At 54.9% G+C, this 16,473-nt stretch overlaps 1 protein-coding gene across 1 annotated transcript in view; it reads left to right on the top strand.

Moving 5' to 3' along the window:
* LOC311201693 (hydrocephalus-inducing protein-like) overlaps window positions 1–12,102 on the top strand; it is a gene marked incomplete at its 5' end in the record, with an annotated part of 30,359 nt that extends 18,257 nt beyond the window's left edge. The window contains 15 exons of the mRNA XM_084276122.1: window positions 294–437; window positions 934–1,071; window positions 1,788–2,101; window positions 3,910–4,102; window positions 4,345–4,554; window positions 5,596–5,733; window positions 7,009–7,186; window positions 7,660–7,790; window positions 8,465–8,598; window positions 8,994–9,130; window positions 9,943–10,070; window positions 10,187–10,408; window positions 10,767–10,916; window positions 11,780–11,841; window positions 11,930–12,102. Coding sequence (XP_084132248.1) covers window positions 294–437; window positions 934–1,071; window positions 1,788–2,101; window positions 3,910–4,102; window positions 4,345–4,554; window positions 5,596–5,733; window positions 7,009–7,186; window positions 7,660–7,790; window positions 8,465–8,598; window positions 8,994–9,130; window positions 9,943–10,070; window positions 10,187–10,408; window positions 10,767–10,916; window positions 11,780–11,841; window positions 11,930–12,065 — 2,415 coding nt within the window. The 3' untranslated portion in view covers window positions 12,066–12,102. The remainder of the gene's footprint in view (window positions 1–293; window positions 438–933; window positions 1,072–1,787; window positions 2,102–3,909; window positions 4,103–4,344; window positions 4,555–5,595; window positions 5,734–7,008; window positions 7,187–7,659; window positions 7,791–8,464; window positions 8,599–8,993; window positions 9,131–9,942; window positions 10,071–10,186; window positions 10,409–10,766; window positions 10,917–11,779; window positions 11,842–11,929) is intronic.
* Between the last annotated feature and the right edge of the window lie 4,371 nt (window positions 12,103–16,473).

Here is a 16,473-nt window from a genome sequence, read left to right as displayed (position 1 = left end):
ATTCCAGTTCCACCTGACTTTGTGGGTGCCTTTTGTGGACGTTGGGGTGTAGCACTAAGGATTTTGGGAGAGCAGAATAAGTAGGATGGAGCATGAAGAGAGGACTAGCAAGGAGACCAGTGACTGTAGCTTTATGGCAGTGTAATAGTTGTGGAGGGTTGATGGCCAAGATCCCATGGCATGGGTTTATCCAGGCTATCAAATTCCTTCTGTGTCCACGGCTTGCAAATTCCATGGTGTTTTCTGGGCTCCCTGCTGGCACTTGGTGGGTGACGTGTGACTCTTGCCCACAGGTAGTGAAGGAGCGGCTGGTGTGTCATGCCAACGTGGGGAACCAGTTTGGGAAGAGACGGATAATGCAAGTGGCTGTCACGTGCGAGTTCATTGCTCCCACCCTGCAAGTGTCGCCCAGAGCAATGTCTTTCCGGGTGGAGAAGGTAGGTCTCTGGGTTGGGTCCTGGTGTTTAGTAGCATGGCTGAGGACTGAAAGCCCACGGAGGGGTGTGATGGCCTTCAGGGAAGGAAGTTAAACATCTTCTCCAAGTCCTCAGGGCTTTGCCATTGGTTTGAGCAGGACCAAGCTATTGCCATCAACACTGAGATGATTATTTCTCCCCTGTGGGGTTGGGGACCATCTCTCCAGCTCTATTTTGCCTGTGTTGAGCTGGAGGCAGAATCGAGCTGCTGAGCCCATGGCCAGGTGTGTGGGACCCACAAGAACAGCATGGGCCTCTCACAGCCATCCTCCTGTGTTGGGACTGGGGCGGGAGAGCAGGTCGCTGTGGCCGAGCGATGCCAAACGCCCTCCTCACCCCCCAACCCCCCGTGAGGTGGTCTGTGAGCAAAGCGACCGTGTTTTTAGAGGTGGGACTGCTTAACTTCACCGAAGGGCGGTGAGTCACCCCCCTCCCTGTTTTTTCCCCTTGTCTTTAGCAACCCAGCGATGTCCTGAGCCTTCAGTACAAGCCTCTCTCTTTAAAAAACACCTCCTCCCTGCCGCTCAGCATCGTCCTGATGGTAGAGCAACCCTTCTGGGTCTGCAGTGCGTCCCAGCAGCCCCTGCCAGACCAGGTGAGCAGCCCCAGACCTTCCCGCTGGTGGGGTTTGAAGAGGGAGGGGGGTGGGGGTGCGTTTCCGTTGGGAAGCCCTCCAGGAGAGGTGGTTATTCCTTTGAATTGGCAGTCAGTTGGCATGAACAGCATCAGGTTTGAAAAGCAGAGAAAAGACCACCTCAATTGGGGAAATACCTCCTGGCTCTAAGACAACTCGGAGCAGGAACCTAGGTGTGGGCCAACCGTGAGGTGAAGGTGTCTCTTGGAAGCCCTCCTTGGGTGACCTGAAGAGCTGCTTGCTCTCTTTGAGGGCAGCTCTGCCCTTGGGAAGGCCGAGGCGCTTGTCACCTGCGCTGCTGGCGGTGGGAGGTGTGAGACATGGGCTCTGCTAGAGACATGTTGGAAGCACGGCCACCGTTGCCATGCAGGTGATGAGCCCTCTCCAGGCTGAGGGCACAGTGCCCTAGGGCTCATGTTGAGTGTGAAGACAAAGGGGTTCCTCTAGAGTCAGGGCACGCCAGGATTTATTTCCCTCTTCCATTATGGGTGTAGAGCACAAGGGGGTGAGCCTGAGAGTCTCAGAGAAGAACGTTGTGCTGCATGGTCAGGGGCACGTTATAAAGAAAATGAAGGCTGAAGCAAGAAGCCCACGTTGGGGTTGCACTTTGAACACTGAGGCGTTTTGTGCTCGGAACTTCATCACACCAGTGGTTAATACTCGTCATCTTCTTGCAGCCCATAAAGCTGGGGACCGGGAAGGAACTTAATCTCTCCATCGGGTTTAACCCTGCTTTTGAAGAGGGTTGGAATAGTTGGGAAGCAGGGAAAACTCTGAAGATACAGTTTCCTGAGCACCCTCATGAGGAGCAAGTCACCATTCGGGGAGAAGTCTTCTTCCCAAATCTCCATATCCAGACCACAACCTTGGACTTTGGCTGCGTCTTGAATGACACCGAACACGAGCGCCACATTCAGATGACCAACTGCAGCCCGCTGCCCGTCCAGTACCACTGGCTGTTCCTGGTGGACGACTCCACAAGCCACCTGAGGTACGTGCACCTCTCCTTGAAGCTCTTCGTCCGCTGTCCCGTTTGTCCTTTGCAAAGCCTGAGATGGTTTGTGTAGCATCCGACAAATCCCTTTCACTTTCCCTTGTGGAAAAAGCACCTCCCAGCTTCAGGCAGGGAAGGTGCCCAGGGAGTGGGGCTTCTCCACAGCTTGAGGTGGGGATTTCCACGGCTCGAGGCAAGCGCCACCTTGAACTGAGTTCTCGTGTTCTGCTGCCCATGGCATTCACACAGCGGCTGTTGTGTGTGTTCCGGCGCTCGTTGTGTGTTGTGTGTTCCGGCGGGTTCTGCTGCGGCTTTGGGTGCAGCAGTAGGTGTCAGTAGGAGGACTTGTCCCCACGTCCCTGGGCACCAGGGCCACCCAGTGCTGGCCTGTGCTTTCCAAGCCCAAGAGCAATCTCTCAGTTGTGCTGTAGCGCATCTCTAAAGGCGTTTTCGAGCGGTTCTTCCCGCTGTGGCCTCTCTTGCATAGGTCAGAAGTTGACTCTGGGCAGTTTAATTGCAGCAGCCAATGGTTTTTCCATACCGCCCCGGGAAACGGAGCGAAGTTACCCATTGAGGGGCAGCTCTTCCGAGTCCTAGAACAATTGGCTTTGCTGGACGCAAGCCCGCAGGTGCTGGTTCTTCCAGCAGATGCCGAGTCACCCAGCTCTGTTGCCTTGAGGGTCGTGAGTGTCCTTCTGGCAGGATCCTCTCCTCCAAAGGGTTTGGCATTGCCCCTTTGCTGGCTCGTTAGCGCTGTGGCCATTTAGGACAGCTCCCTTTTCTGCTCCGCATGTTAATTAAGCGGTAATGTGCTCAATCAGGGTCCCTCAGGAGACACCATGTGATCCTTGTGGCAGAGCTGGAAATGAAGACGGTCTCCAAGCTATTAACACCTCACATTGCTCATTAAGAGCCCGGCAGAAGGGCAGCATGTCAGATCTATTTTTCTGGTCCACGTTAAGCACTGTTGGTATTGTAAATTATCAGATGAAACTAAGGGGGTCTGACATGGAGGGAATCAACCGTCAGGGCTGGTGACGGTGAGATGGATAGAATGGTGGTCAGACCGGTGTGTGGCTGGAGAGTCTCCAGGCGCTCCCGGTGTGTGTGTCCCATTGGCACAGGCACCTCCCTTCTCACCCAGAAGAAGTCAGGCTGCCCGAAGGCAGCTGAGGTACCTGGGTGTCCCGTGCAGTGCTGGGCTCTGTCCAGTTGAGGCACAGCAGGCTGGAGGCTCCAACCCATCCCAGCCCCGGCTCCATCCCAGCCCCGGCTCCATTCCAGCTCTGGCTCCATCCTGCCTTGTTACACGTAGAGAAAGCCACCAGCGTCGCTGCTTGCTCGTACCGACCCGCGGCTGTGGGTCACTCTTGGGGAGATGTTCTGCATCAGTGTCTGGCTGAGCCACAGAACTTCTTGCCGTGGCTCTGCAGGTGGGGAAGGCACGGTCTGGGGTGGCAGGTGCTTTTGGGAGGGTGCTGCTGGGTCTGTACCAGCCCATGGCTGCCTGGCTCTGTCCCTTTGCCCTCCAGTCTGGGCTTGTTGCAGGGTTCGTGTGTGTCTCCCTTTGCTGCCACGCTCCCCACCCCGGTGAGGTGTTCACCCCTGTCCCCATCTGCTGCTCCTTGCACCCGGCTGCCGGCACCGCCGCTATACCGGCATCGTTCCCAAGCACTGACCTGCTCTGACCCACTTATGGAGCTGCTGAGCTCCCACCTTGGTGCCGGATCCTGCCAAGGAGCTGCTCCTGCTGCCCTCCCTCCTTCCCACTGCAGCTCCACCATCAAAGCTTTGTTGTTTTCCAGGTTAACTCCTCCAACACCAAATTCTTTCACAAAAGCCAAACCACCAAAGGAGGAGGGAGCTCAGCTGGAGTGCCCAGCACCTTCAGAGAGCATCCTCGGGAATGGGAGTGTGGAGGAGCCACTTGAAGCCCTGGCAGGGGTGGGGGATTCTGTCCCACAGCCACCAGATGCAGATGACACCCTGGAAACAGAGGTAGGTGATTTTCTACACCTCCCACCAGCGTTGCCTCCCCCAGCTTACGCATTCATTACTGAGTATGGGAGAAGATTTTCCCCATGGTCTTTCCACTTTTAGGCAGGGTGGCTGCAGGATGAGACTGGGTTTGAGGAAGAGGCCCTCCAGCCATGTCTGTCCTTTGCTGCAAGCAGTGGCTCCCTCCTCTCCTGCACCCATTTCCACACCTGATGTCTCAGTGTCTCTTCCCCTTCCTCCAGGTTTTCCACATCCTGCCGCTGTACGGCGTGCTGCAGCCGGGCGAGAGCGAGCGGGTCAGGGTCACCTTCTCTGGCCATGCAGACATCATTGCCCGCGTCACGGCGCTGTGCCGCGTGGAGGGAGGCCCGACCTATGAGGTTGCGCTGCGTGGGGAGGCCTCGCTCATCCACTACCTCCTGGACAGCACGGAGATGGACTGCGGGCTGCAGGTACCAGGCGCTTCTCTTGGCAGGAATCCTTGAGACCATCCCTGGCAGGTGGCTGCCCACCGAGGTCCAGGACTCTCACTGGCTTCTTTGGTTGTTTGGCTTGGAGGTGCAGCTTTGGGGTGACAGGTCCTGTGTCCAAGCTGGTTTTAATGGTCATCTCCATTGCCCTTCCTGAAGCTGGGAATCCCTCCTCTTCAACGAACTCTGGCTCCCAGGGCAGGCGGTGATCTCCAGGGAGTTGTGCCCTGAGACATCCATCTGCAGATCCGCTCCCGGATCCTGGGGTCCAAGGAGATGGTCTCTTTCAGTACTCTCCATAGACCAGACCACGGTGGGCTGGCCATGCTGGATGGGGCGGTTGCCTTGATCTGTCCTGAATTTCCTTGAAGCCTTTGCAGAGGCTCTGCTCCATCCAGGGCTCCATCCAGGGCTCCATCAATCCGAGAAGCGGGGGAAGTCCGAGGGAACTAAGCTCACTGGAGATGGATCAGAGACTGAATAGGGGCTCGGCCAAGAAGGTCCTTGGCACTAGTTAAGGGTTGCTGTCCAGACCACTGAGCACCCCCAGCTCAAGGGGGCTGGTAACAGAAGAAGCTTCCTGGTGGGAGCCATGGTCCTCCTTTGTGTTTCAGCTGGCTGTCAGATGACGCCTTAAAGTGCTGAGGACTTGTATCTTAAAATCCTAGAACAGTTTGGGTTGGAAGGGACCTTAGAGGTCATCTTGTCCACCTTCACTGAGCAGGGACATCTTCCACTAGGTCAGGTTGCTCAGAGCCTCATCCAGCCTGACCAGATGTTTCCAGCAGTGGTCATCTGTTTATTACTGAGCTTTTTGTGGTGGTTGCTGCACCTCTGCGCGCTGCCATAAATACCTGCGTGGGTTCCTCAGGTTGGCCTGGGAGAGTCAGGTGCCCGTCCCTCCTCTTCCTCTGCCTCTCTCTTGTGTTGTGTCCATCGGCTCTCATCCCAGTGTCAGCAGGAGGAGATTGCCAACATCCAGATGTGTGTCCTCAGTTTCCCGCCCCTCTGTCTTCTCTCCAGCTGTTTACCGAAGTCACCAAATCAGAGGTCACCCTGCGGAACAGCGGGAAGATGGGATTCACCTACGTGGTGCTGAGCCCCAGCACGGCCACCGCGGACAGTCCTCAGCCTGGCGTGCCCCTGGTCCTGCCCAGCACCGTGAGTAGCACGAGGGGTTGACGCTGGCTCCACATCAGGCTGCCCAGGAGGGGGTTATAGGGGAGGAACAAAAGGTTGGGCAAGCAGAGTCCTAGTTGTACCAGGTGAAGTTGTGCTGGTAGCGGCACTGGAGCGGGATGGTGCAAGGTCTCCTGAGCATCTCCTTCCCCTCAGGGTTGGGTGGTGGGACAGGACTTCCTCCAGGTCCCTGCCTGCCTCCTGTCAGCACTAAGGACATAAATAGTCCCTCTCTTGGGCACGCAGCTCCTGTGTCGGAACTCGCGCCGGCCCCTCGCTTCTCCAGCTCGTAGCATCCCCTGTCCCAGTGCCTGGGTTCTGCCTGGATCCCTCAGCTGAAGCAGCATTCCTATCCGTGTCCCTCCTGGCAATGGGAAGAGGAGGCCAAATGGCTTTCATATGTCCTCGTGCCAGTCTCCAGGGGTGTCACTGCTCCAGAGGACACGGCTCTGCTTGGCCCTGGGCAGTTGCTGCTGTGCAAGCAGCTTGGCAGGACTTGCTTTTGCAGATGCCGTGTTGGGAGCTGGAGTCCGGGGCTCCGGGGACCAAGAGGCAGGATGTGTCCTGCTCAGCAGCTTCTCCCTGCGGCGTGGGGGGGCGAGCAGGGAGCTGAAGGTCCAGCCCAGTGAGCTGAGAAGAGCTGTGTCTGTGCCCTGTCCCCTGAGCAGTGTTGCCACCTGTTTGTATTGGCTCTCAACCTGCTTGGCATGAGCCCAACTCCAGGCTCAGACAGCTCTTCTCTAGGAGCCCAGTGAGGAGGGGATTTGTGGGGAACCCCTTCATCCCTGGAGCTCGTCCGAGCCTCTGCCTCTGCTTTTCCAGGGGTGTAAGTTTGCAGGTCACTGTGAGTCTAGATCGTGCCATGTACCCTTGGTGTAACCACCCAGGCAGGAGCTGTTGGTTGGGCTCATGAGTAAGAGGTCAGGCTCTTGGACACCAGCCTGGGAGCCACTGCAGTGCCGTGACAGGAGCTGCTGGCCCTGCTGAGAGTTTGGGCACGCCGCTCCTCCTCCACAGCAGCTGGCAGAAGGGCTTTTCTTTGCTGCTTGGGTCTGGCAGAGGGTGGGCAGTGTTGGCAGGAGGACAAACCACAGCCCGGTGTAGGAGACTTGAGCTTTTGGGTGCAGGGAAGCTGGAAGGCGATGTGTTGTGTGAGAACCTGCAAGGTGCCTTCTCATCTCAGCTTACCGGTGGTCTGAGCCACCCCTCCGCCAAGCCCTCTGGTTGAATTCCCCTCCTCTTCTTCCACACCTCCAGGGTTACATTGGACCTGGCAGAGAGCAAGTGCTCACTGTCTATCACCTGCCGGGAGTGCCTGGAGTCTTCTGCAGGACCTTCCAGATCCAAGTGGGTCACCTGGAGCCAGAAGAGATCAGGCTGAAAGGAGAGGGGAATTTTCCCAGGATTTATTTGGACCTTCCGAGGAGAATCAAAGGTGAGCACTGTCTGACTGCTCCTCGGGGAGGTCCCCTGGGGGTCTTTTTCTGTCCCCCTGTGTCGTCATGCTCATAGGGCAGCTCACACCCACCTCCACCAAGCCTGGAGGTTTCAGGGCTGTTGTTCTTCTGGTTGCTTTCTAGAAGCACATGGGCTTTGCTCCAGAGAGCCATCCTGGCCAGTGTCATCTGTTGGTGGCCTGGATAAAGGGGACAGCTAGAAAGCAGTGTTGGGGAAAGCTGTAATGTGGGCTGGCAGGGATTTGGGCAGGGGTGGGGGGGATGAGATGCTCCCTTGTGTGGAGGAAGATGGGTGGGAGAGAACATAGAAGAAAAGCAGCATCCTCTTTCCATGCATTGCTGGAGGAATGTGTTTGTGGGAAGGGCCAACGCTGGGGGTGTGGAGCTTCCCAGCTTTAACGGGGACGCCGCTGCGCCCACACTTCTATTTGTGGCTGTTTTCTTCCTTCAGGAAATGAGAACTATGAGCACATCCTCAAAGAGGCAAAAGAAAAGCTTGGAGGAGGCAGCCAGAGAGACGACGCGGTGGTTGTCGGGGAGGCCACGGCCAGCGAGCCACCCATGGACGACTCTGGCACTGTGGTGAGACCGGCTGCTGCCCTGTTTGGCAGGGGCCACCCTCTCCCTGTGTCACTTGTCCCCCTTGCAGCTGGCTCCCCTGGGCTGGCCACAAACATGGGGCTCCTCTGGTAGTAGTCCTTCCCGTGGGTGCCTGAGCTTCCTGAGTGCCCGAGTGGGAGGTCCTGAAGACTGTGCTCAAGCAACTGAGATGTGTCTCCAAGAGCTGTCAGCGCTGATGTGGTTCCCTCATGGAGAGAGCTTTTGTCTGAGCTGCCCTGGCAGCAGCTGGGGACAGGCAGCTACTTGGAGCTCTGGCAGGTCCTTGACTTGTTTGGTCAGATCAGCTTGCATAAGGGTGGCTGAGCAGGCGAAGGTGCTGGAGTTCATCTCCCTTCAGATATGGTCCTGGCAGATTCTGAGCAGCTGGACAGAAGGACCCCATCATAGACTGTATTGGCAGGGACATCCAGAGGCCATCTACCCCCTGCAGCGAGTAGGGACACCTTTAAGTAAATCAGGTTGCTCAAAGCTTCATCCTTGAACGTCTTCAGGCATGAAGCCTCCACCACCTCCTTGGGCAAGCTGTGCCAGGGTCTCACCACCCTCAGAGTGAAGGACTTCTTCCTGCTTCTTACCAAGAGCAGGGTGGGATTAACTTGCCTTTGCTAACCAGCCACTGTCTTTGTTTTCCTCAGCTGGACGTTGGGCTGCAGATGGAGATGGAGAACATGCTGATGGAGCAGCACGCCCTGGAGCAGCAGAAAGCTCTCTCCTCCGGTTCCCCAGAGGACGCTGCCTTTGACCAGTGTGCTCGTCGGAGGCTTCTCAAGTTAGTAGGGCCCCTGTGCTCTGATGGTAGCGCACAGTGGTGCGCCCCTGCTCCTGGGAGCTCCTTGTCTCTGGGAATAGCTGGGGACTTGAGAAGGGGGTTGGTCCTGACAGTTTGGACGTGCTACCAGTGAGCAGCCTGAGGACTTTTTTCCAGTGGCTTTTCACAGCAGAGGAGTTGTGCCCAGTGTCTGTTTAAACTCATTTTATTCTAAGAACCTGTTAGTAGCTGATAAAAGCTTGGACCTGGGTGCCCCGTGACGTACCAAAGTCTTCTTAGCAGAAGATCAGACCTTGGGCTTCATGGGCTGGAGTTTCTGCAGCAGTGACTACAGAAGCACCTGCTTTGTTTGCATCCTCCTCCACCTTAAGGACTCTCCTTGCTTCTCCTTCCAGAGTGGAGCTGCCCGAGTACATCCTGGACTTTGGCCACGTCGTTCTTGGTGACATCCACAGGCACGTCGTGAAGATCACCAACCCCGGGCAGCTCCCCGCGTCCTTCTGCGCCGACGGACGGGCTCTGTGTGGCACCGGTAACCCATGCTGGAGAGACTTCCCGCGGGCTTGAAGGACCTGTCTCTGACAGATGAGCTGGGGCCACGGGGAAGGGTTTTGAGTGCTCTTTTGCATCGTTTTCTCTTCCTTCCTCCCCCTGCTCGGTGCTCTGCAGCCGGAACTCTCCTGGCCCGCAGTGTCCAGCCACCTGGGCTGCCCTGACGCTTCATTGCGGGGGCTCCATGGGCTGATCACCTTGGTCACCTCTCAGCATCTTCTGCTCTTGGCTACCAGGAGCATCTCCTGAGTGTCTTTGTGCGCTCCATGAGCTTGTGTTGGGAGCAGACGGGACCCTTGGTGCTTTGGAAGTGCTTTGTTTAGAGTTCGTAATGGCACAGTGCTGCTTTAGCCTCTCTTGAGACAACAGCCTGTGAGGTCAAAACAGGCTTTCAAAACAGGTCCTTGAGGACCATCAGATGGTGACTTGCTGCGTCTGAAGGGTGGTCAGGTGTCTCCTCTAAATTGTCTTCCAAGCAGCACCACAGCACAGGGGAATCTTCCCTGGAAGTTCTTTGGAGAGATCTGCGCATCCTTCCTGGGGGCCTGGTGAAGGAATTGCTGGTGCTCCTCAGCTGATGGGTTTCCGTTTTACCCTGCGGGTCTTGAATTCAGGCTGTGAAATTCCTTTCCCTTTGAGCGGTGACAAGAGAGAAGGAGTGGCAGTCTTCTCTGGAGACACAAAGGGTCCTTCTGCCTGACAGTCCTGTGGACACCCATATGGTCTGAAGATACTTGTGACCAATTTCACGATGCTGGTGTATCTCAGCTGCTTTATTTTCACCCATTCAAGGTTTTAGTGTGGATCTGGGCTGCGTGAAGAACCTGCCCTTCTGTGAGACCGAGACCTTTGAAGTGCGCTTTGACCCGCAGAGTGCCAACCTGCCGGTGGGAGAAGTGAATGTTGTCCTGCCCATCAAGGTAGTGTATTCTTCCTCATCTCCTTGTGCCAGCACGGCCTTTTGAGGCAGCTGTCAGGTTGGGGGCAGCAGCAGATGTTGCCTGGACCTTCAGCTGGATGCTCTGCCCCTCACTAGGCAGAAGAAGGCCCCACATTTCCCATCTGCCTCCGTGCCAGTGTGGCTGAGCCATCTGTCTGCGTGTCCAGGGACAGACTGGAGTTTGCTGCTGTCCAGTGTGGACAGAGTCAGGAAGAAACCATCCAGCTCAACAACCAACTCCAGGTCCCCTGTTCCATCACCGTGAATGAGCCCATTGTGAAAAGGAGGAAGAGACGACGCGGGACACGTAACTTCTCGGTTGGGTTTTCTGTGCCTCTCGTGCCTTTTCTGCCGCTGTGGGTGCCTCACCGCATGGGGACGGCTCGTGGGAGGGAGATTGGAGGGTATGGAGCAAGGCTGGTTCACCTGGACTTGTTGAGCAGCTGATGCTTCGCTTCTCTGCCACCTTCACCCATTCGTCCTCCTCCAAGGACGGTGCCTGCCCGTCTGCCTGCCCTGCCCACAGGTTTTCCCTCCAGTTCTAGGCTGTAGTGGCCACATCTGATCTGGATGTGGGTGCTCTTGGCGCCGTGATGGTGTCTCAGAGCACTGTGGGAACTTGAGGGTCTGTCTTCACAGCCCAAAGAGACCTCACAAGGTTCCTTCCTGTGCCCAGGTGGACAAGTATCTTCCACTGTACATTAAACAAAAGCTGCTCCAGCAGTGGAAGAACAAGCGCTGTGTCTTCCAGGTGCTGCCCTCGGCCGGGACCCTGACTCCGGGACAGCGCTACAACGTGCGAGTCAGGTTTACACCCCGGAAAGAGGTGAGATTGACGTGCGGAAAATAGACTCTCTAACTTGCTGAGAAGTATAAGCTGCATCCGAGTCCTCATCCTGTTCCTGCAGCCGAGGGGGAGGCTTAAAACTATCGTTCAGATCCTGTTCTGGTACCTGGTAAATTTTATCGGGTCTGGTACACCTCTGCCCTATACTGCACGTCGAGCAACACCGCCTCAGTTTACCTTTGTGTTTTTTATTCTCCCTCTCGAGTGCTAGTACCATAGGATCTTGTGGTGGGACTAATCCACACTCCCTTTGCCACTCTGGATGGTGTTGGAGGGTATAAAACATATCCAGATATGTAATTTCATCCCATTTTCCTTCTCTTCTTAGAAATAACATCAATTGTAATAAGGTGTTATAATCTAATGTTCCATTGAGCCCCATCTTCTAATTTATCCCAAGGCCACTACTGATTACAATATTTCATAACTGTTTTCTTATTTTCAGTGCCTCCTGATCCCACCAATTCCTTCCAGTGGGCTAGCACACACCCTAGGGGATTCTTCTTAGAGGCTCCACTTTGATTGTTACCCATCATTTTAGGATTAGACTGCGACGGTTACAGTTTGATCCTTCCCTTTCTAGTACTTTCTGTGGGGATGTAGGGGGAAAACTGCGCCTGCGCGTTTCCAAAAACACAGTTAGGTGAACACGCAGTCAAGCAGCAGAGCAGTACAAAGTGGCTGGTGCTGGTGGGGGTGAGACCCCAATTCCCTTGCCTGAATCACAGGATGCGCCTACAACTCCACGAGTGGTAGATGTTCCTTTCTACAGCACTATAGCCAGGCAGTAGGGACAATGTCCTTGCTATGGCTGTAGTGGTATATTGTCCCCTTGTCCTTAGACTTTCAGGTTGTCATCGCCTTTCAAACGAGTGCGGCTTTACCCACCGGAACAACCAGACAGGTGGGTGTTACTGAGACTAAAAGGTCTCTTCAAGCTCAGATAATTTAGAAAGAATCTAAATTTTCCTTTTCTGTTGTTTTAATTCTAGGCAGAGGACCCAGGCTTCTGCTCCAGCTGATGCGGATATGTGGGAGCGACGCTTTAAAATGGAATGTTTTGTATTGTCAGCACTTATTATTATTTTTATTATTTTTCTTATTGTGTCTTTTTTATTGTTGTTATAGTTGTGCATAGTAATAAAGTTTTGTTTTTGTTCAGTTATACAGTTCTGTGCACTGAAAAAGATTAGTTTTGTTTAGTTAATCAAGAGTTTCTATCTGTATCTCTATTGGACATCAGGGGGAGAAAGTTGCTACACCACGTGACTCATAACTTTATAGTAGACAAAGAAGGGATATGGTTCACAGTAACTTTGCATGCGATTCACCACATCTTGGATCAATTAGATTAGACACGGTGGAAATATTTCATTTCCCACATATTCCTTTCTCTTAGTTTTATTGCTCTTCGAGATCTGTATTAAGTTTTTGATCTCAACCTTCATCTAATATCTACCACAAGTTCCAACCAATCTCTTCACAGGGATTCGGGACTACAAATTGGGGCCCTTTACTTAGTTTACAGTAACTTGATTTCACAATCACTCACTCATGCACACCACAGCAAACACCAAGATTTACGCCAGACAGCAAGTTTTACGACAAACAGTTGACATTCTATTAATTAATTGTCTGTTAAACTCTATCTACATCCATCCCCTCAGCATTATTGCATGTCACTGAATCACTGGTACCAGCAAGCAGCCCCAGCCCAGGCCCCTTCCCGGGCTCAGCGGGGCTGTCGCCCGTCGTGGTTCACCGCCCGTGGTCCCTGCGGTGCCGGCACGTTCTGGGCAAACTGGGAATCCGCTTCAATGGTGGAGCGTTCCCAAAGGTGGTTTGAACGTGGCCACTGGGACTTGGAAACTGGTGGCTTCTGGACACGAGAGCTCTGGCTCCCAGTCCCTGGGTGTTCCCGTTGCTGGCCAAAGGCTGAGTGGAGATGACACCCCTGATTGCGAGCGGTCGGGAGCTCCTCGCCCCTCTGATGGAGCGATACAGAGCGGATGTTTGCCTGAGGTGGCAGTGCCAGGACTGTCTGGGCAGTGTAACCCTGAAGGAGGAGGAGAAGCAGCCCCTGAGCCCACCCATGGGGCCCTGCACTCCCCCAGGGCGAGCTGAAACCCCTGTCAGTCCATTTAAATCCATGGGATACCCAGTTCCACCTGATGCCAGGAACCATCCTGGTTCCTGGGAGCCAGCGTGCCAGGGCCCCAGCCCCTGCTGCACATCAATAGCCATGGGTGGGACCCCACGGTGCAGCAGTGGGAGGGTGTGGAATAAATGCTGTGGGGTCCCACCCACAGCAGACAGTCCTCCACAAAGTTCTCCAATGTGAGTCCTTTCCCACAGGGCTTTACCTGTTCATCAGCTGCCCCACCGTGGATCACTGCTATGGCGGGCAGTAATAAATCCCAATGTCTCTCCAGTCCTCCATGGGGTCACCAGCCTCCCCCCAGCAAATCTCTCTCTCACTCATCTCTGTGGGCTGCAAGTGCTGGCAGAGGCTTGCTCCAACGTAGGGTCACAGCATCTTCTTCTCTGTGTCTCCACCTGTTCCATCCAGCGTGGAGCCTCTCCACTGGCCACAGATGGGGTCTTGGCCTTTTCCATGGACTGTGTGTGTGGGGGGAAACACCCTCTCCACCGTGGGTTTCTCCACAGGCTGCAGGGGCATCTTTCTCTCTCCAACACCCGGGGCGCCTCCTCCCCAACCCTCCCCAGCCTGCGTGTCTACGCAGCTCGTTACATCTCCTCACTCCCTTCTCTGGTGGCAAAATGCAGCTGCCAGCAGGGTTTTTTTTTTTCTCCTGTATGTGATTCACAGAGGCGCTTTGGCCCAATATTTACACTTTGGGGCCACAGAGAATTCCAGCAGCTCCTCACAACAACCATTTTCTACAGTCCCATGTCTCTCCCAGCACCCAGCTACACAAAACTGTGACACCGGGGGAGCGGCGCGCTAATGACCCGGGGTTCATTAAAGTTCTTTTCATTAGGCGCTGGGGTGTGGTGGTGACAGCAGCGACCTCCGCGCCTCTGACGCCTGGCGTGGTGCGGGCACAGAATGACAAGCTCTATGAGAAGAGGAAGGTGGCAGCGCTCGAGATGAAGTGAGCGGTGGGAGGGGGGCGGGGGGAGGCTGCCTGGGAATCGGAGACGCACCGGGGCCGGGGTGGGGGGTGGGTCGGCGGGAGCTGGTTCGGGGGGGTGGGGGGGCGGGGGATGGTCCAGAGACTGTGGGTCCAACCTGGCTCCCCAGCGACATCTGCTGCTTCTTCAGCGGAGGGAGGGTCCAGGGGAATGGGGCATTCCCAGGGCACCAGGGGAAGGGGCCATTGTCAGGGCACCGGCACGGCCCTGGTGCAGGCATTGCCCAGGGTGACCTTGTCAGGCCGGGGAGGGGGACGGTGCCCGGGCATGAGGGGCCCCCGGGTGCCACCCACGTCCCTGTCCCACCGGTGACCGGAGCGCCTCTCCGAAGCCGGGGCTGCCCTGGGCCAGCAATGGTGCCGGGAGCCCCTTGCAGAGCCCAGCCTGCCCGCAGGCACACGCTGGGTGCAATAAATCCCTGGCAGGCGTTAATTGGAGAGCACCTAATTGGGAGTGGCATCCTCTCTTGCAATGCTCTTGGGGCCAGACTGCTCCATGCCTGGCCCTGACCATGGTAATGGACATGAGGGTCCTGCTGGACCACAGTCAGGGCAGCACCCATGCCCATCGTTGGAGAGAAGCTGCAAAAGCAAGAGAAAATGTAGAAAAGAGGGTCGTGTAGAGATGTGATTTGTGCGTCACGGTAAGGAAGGTGCAGACAGGAGGACGCTCCTGGGACAACCTTTTGTATAGGAATGTTGTGGTTCTTGTATTAATGAAAAGTCCAGAAACCTGACTGGAGGCTGCTGCCTCAGCCATGAGAGGGGATAAAAGCTTGCTCAGTTGTTATTAAAGGTGTCTTCGATCCACCGCGATCGCAGTCCGGGCCTTTCAATACGCCACCAATGGCGCCCAGTGCGGGGCACTGACACGACTCGCTGCGATCCGGTGCCGCGGCTCAGCTGAACTCAGGGCAGAACGCTGACAGGAAGCGCTACCGGCGCCCCAGTGCCTCTCGCAGGAGGAAGGTGAGCGGCTGAGAACTGTGGGGATGAATGTAATCAACAGGATTGTGAAGGAACATGGGAAGAAAAGGGATAGTGGAGAGTTACAGCAAATTTTTCTTTGGACTTTTAAAAGTGATCCTTCCACAAACAGTCACAATATTTCTCATGCAGAAATCTGGGATGAAGTTGGGGTCAGATTTGGGACGGTGCCACTAAAATGGCTTTGCCAAAAACGTTATCATTTCCTCCAAGTGGAATTGAGCCATGAAGGTGAATTCATGTTTTAAGGAAATGGGGGTGGAACAGGAGGCTGAAGAACAAGCAAAAAATGTGTGTAGAAGAGTAAAACCTATTACCAGGTTTATTTTTTTTTCTTCTCCATCCAAAATACTCTGAGGTGGGATGGTCCAGGTGAAAATGAAGCTCTTTTGATTTCAGCAGTGCCTCTCTGGAACCATCACCGCTGTGTACATCTAACTTTCCCTGAGGGGTTGATACCCATTGCAAGGAAATCCCTTTGTGCTAGGATGCAGCTAGGCTGGCTTGGGTTATCAGTTTCCAGCAGGTGTGCTGCTATGTTCTGAGGGACATGATCTGCTTCAGCTGGGTAATACTACTTAAGCTTATCCAAGTGTGGCTGGTGAGGAAATAAGCACACCTTGTTCCCTTCTAGCTGCAACAGCAGCATGGACAAACTGTACCTGTTTCTAAACCAGAGTACCTCTTCCCATATTCAAGTGAGATTCAATTGTCTTGTCTGCCAAAGCCAATCACCCCTGCAATATTTCCAGGGCACAGGGGAGCTGCCTCAGTCCCCCTGTCTCCTGTGGTGTTTGATTGATGTGCGAGAGCCAGGTGCCCCAAGCAGCCCATCCTCCCTGAAAGGGCAGCTGTGGAGCCCCTGCAGCCCCCTCACTCGCCCAGCCCTTGCCGCTTTGGTGACAGAGATGAGCTGGTTGAAGCTGATAAGAACGATGTTGAAGACAGAGGCAGGTGCACACCAAGTAGTCCACCACCAGCCACAGCTTGCACAAGCCCCGGCCAAGTCTCCTCCACTCACTGGGCACCACGAGGTCCACTACTTGAACCAGCATTACATTCTCCACTTGGATCTGAAGGTCAGTAGCTCATACTCTCTGCTGGCTAGCGATGGTGGTTTGGACCACCACAGAGTCTCTAATTACAAGAGTTACTTCTCATTAACATGGCCTTAGGTCATAAGGAAATAGACTTATTTAGTTGGGTAGCCGCAATGAGTGGGGAACTCCAGAGGAGAGATCTCTATCCCTCTGGGTCAGTTCTCTCTCTTGACAGTGGATTGAAAAGAAAACAGCACAGATTCTGTAGGAAGACAGAGAGTACTATCAGGATTGTGTATAGGCTGATAAATAAAGCATATGCTTAGGTCATGGATGAATTATGTTATGCCTCTG

The sequence above is a fragment of the Gallinula chloropus genome (assembly GCF_964237585.1).
Source record: "Gallinula chloropus genome assembly, chromosome: 28".
Taxonomy (NCBI): domain Eukaryota; kingdom Metazoa; phylum Chordata; class Aves; order Gruiformes; family Rallidae; genus Gallinula; species Gallinula chloropus.
The sequence above is the reverse complement of the archived record's forward strand: the minus strand, read 5'-3'. Positions and strand labels throughout refer to the sequence as shown.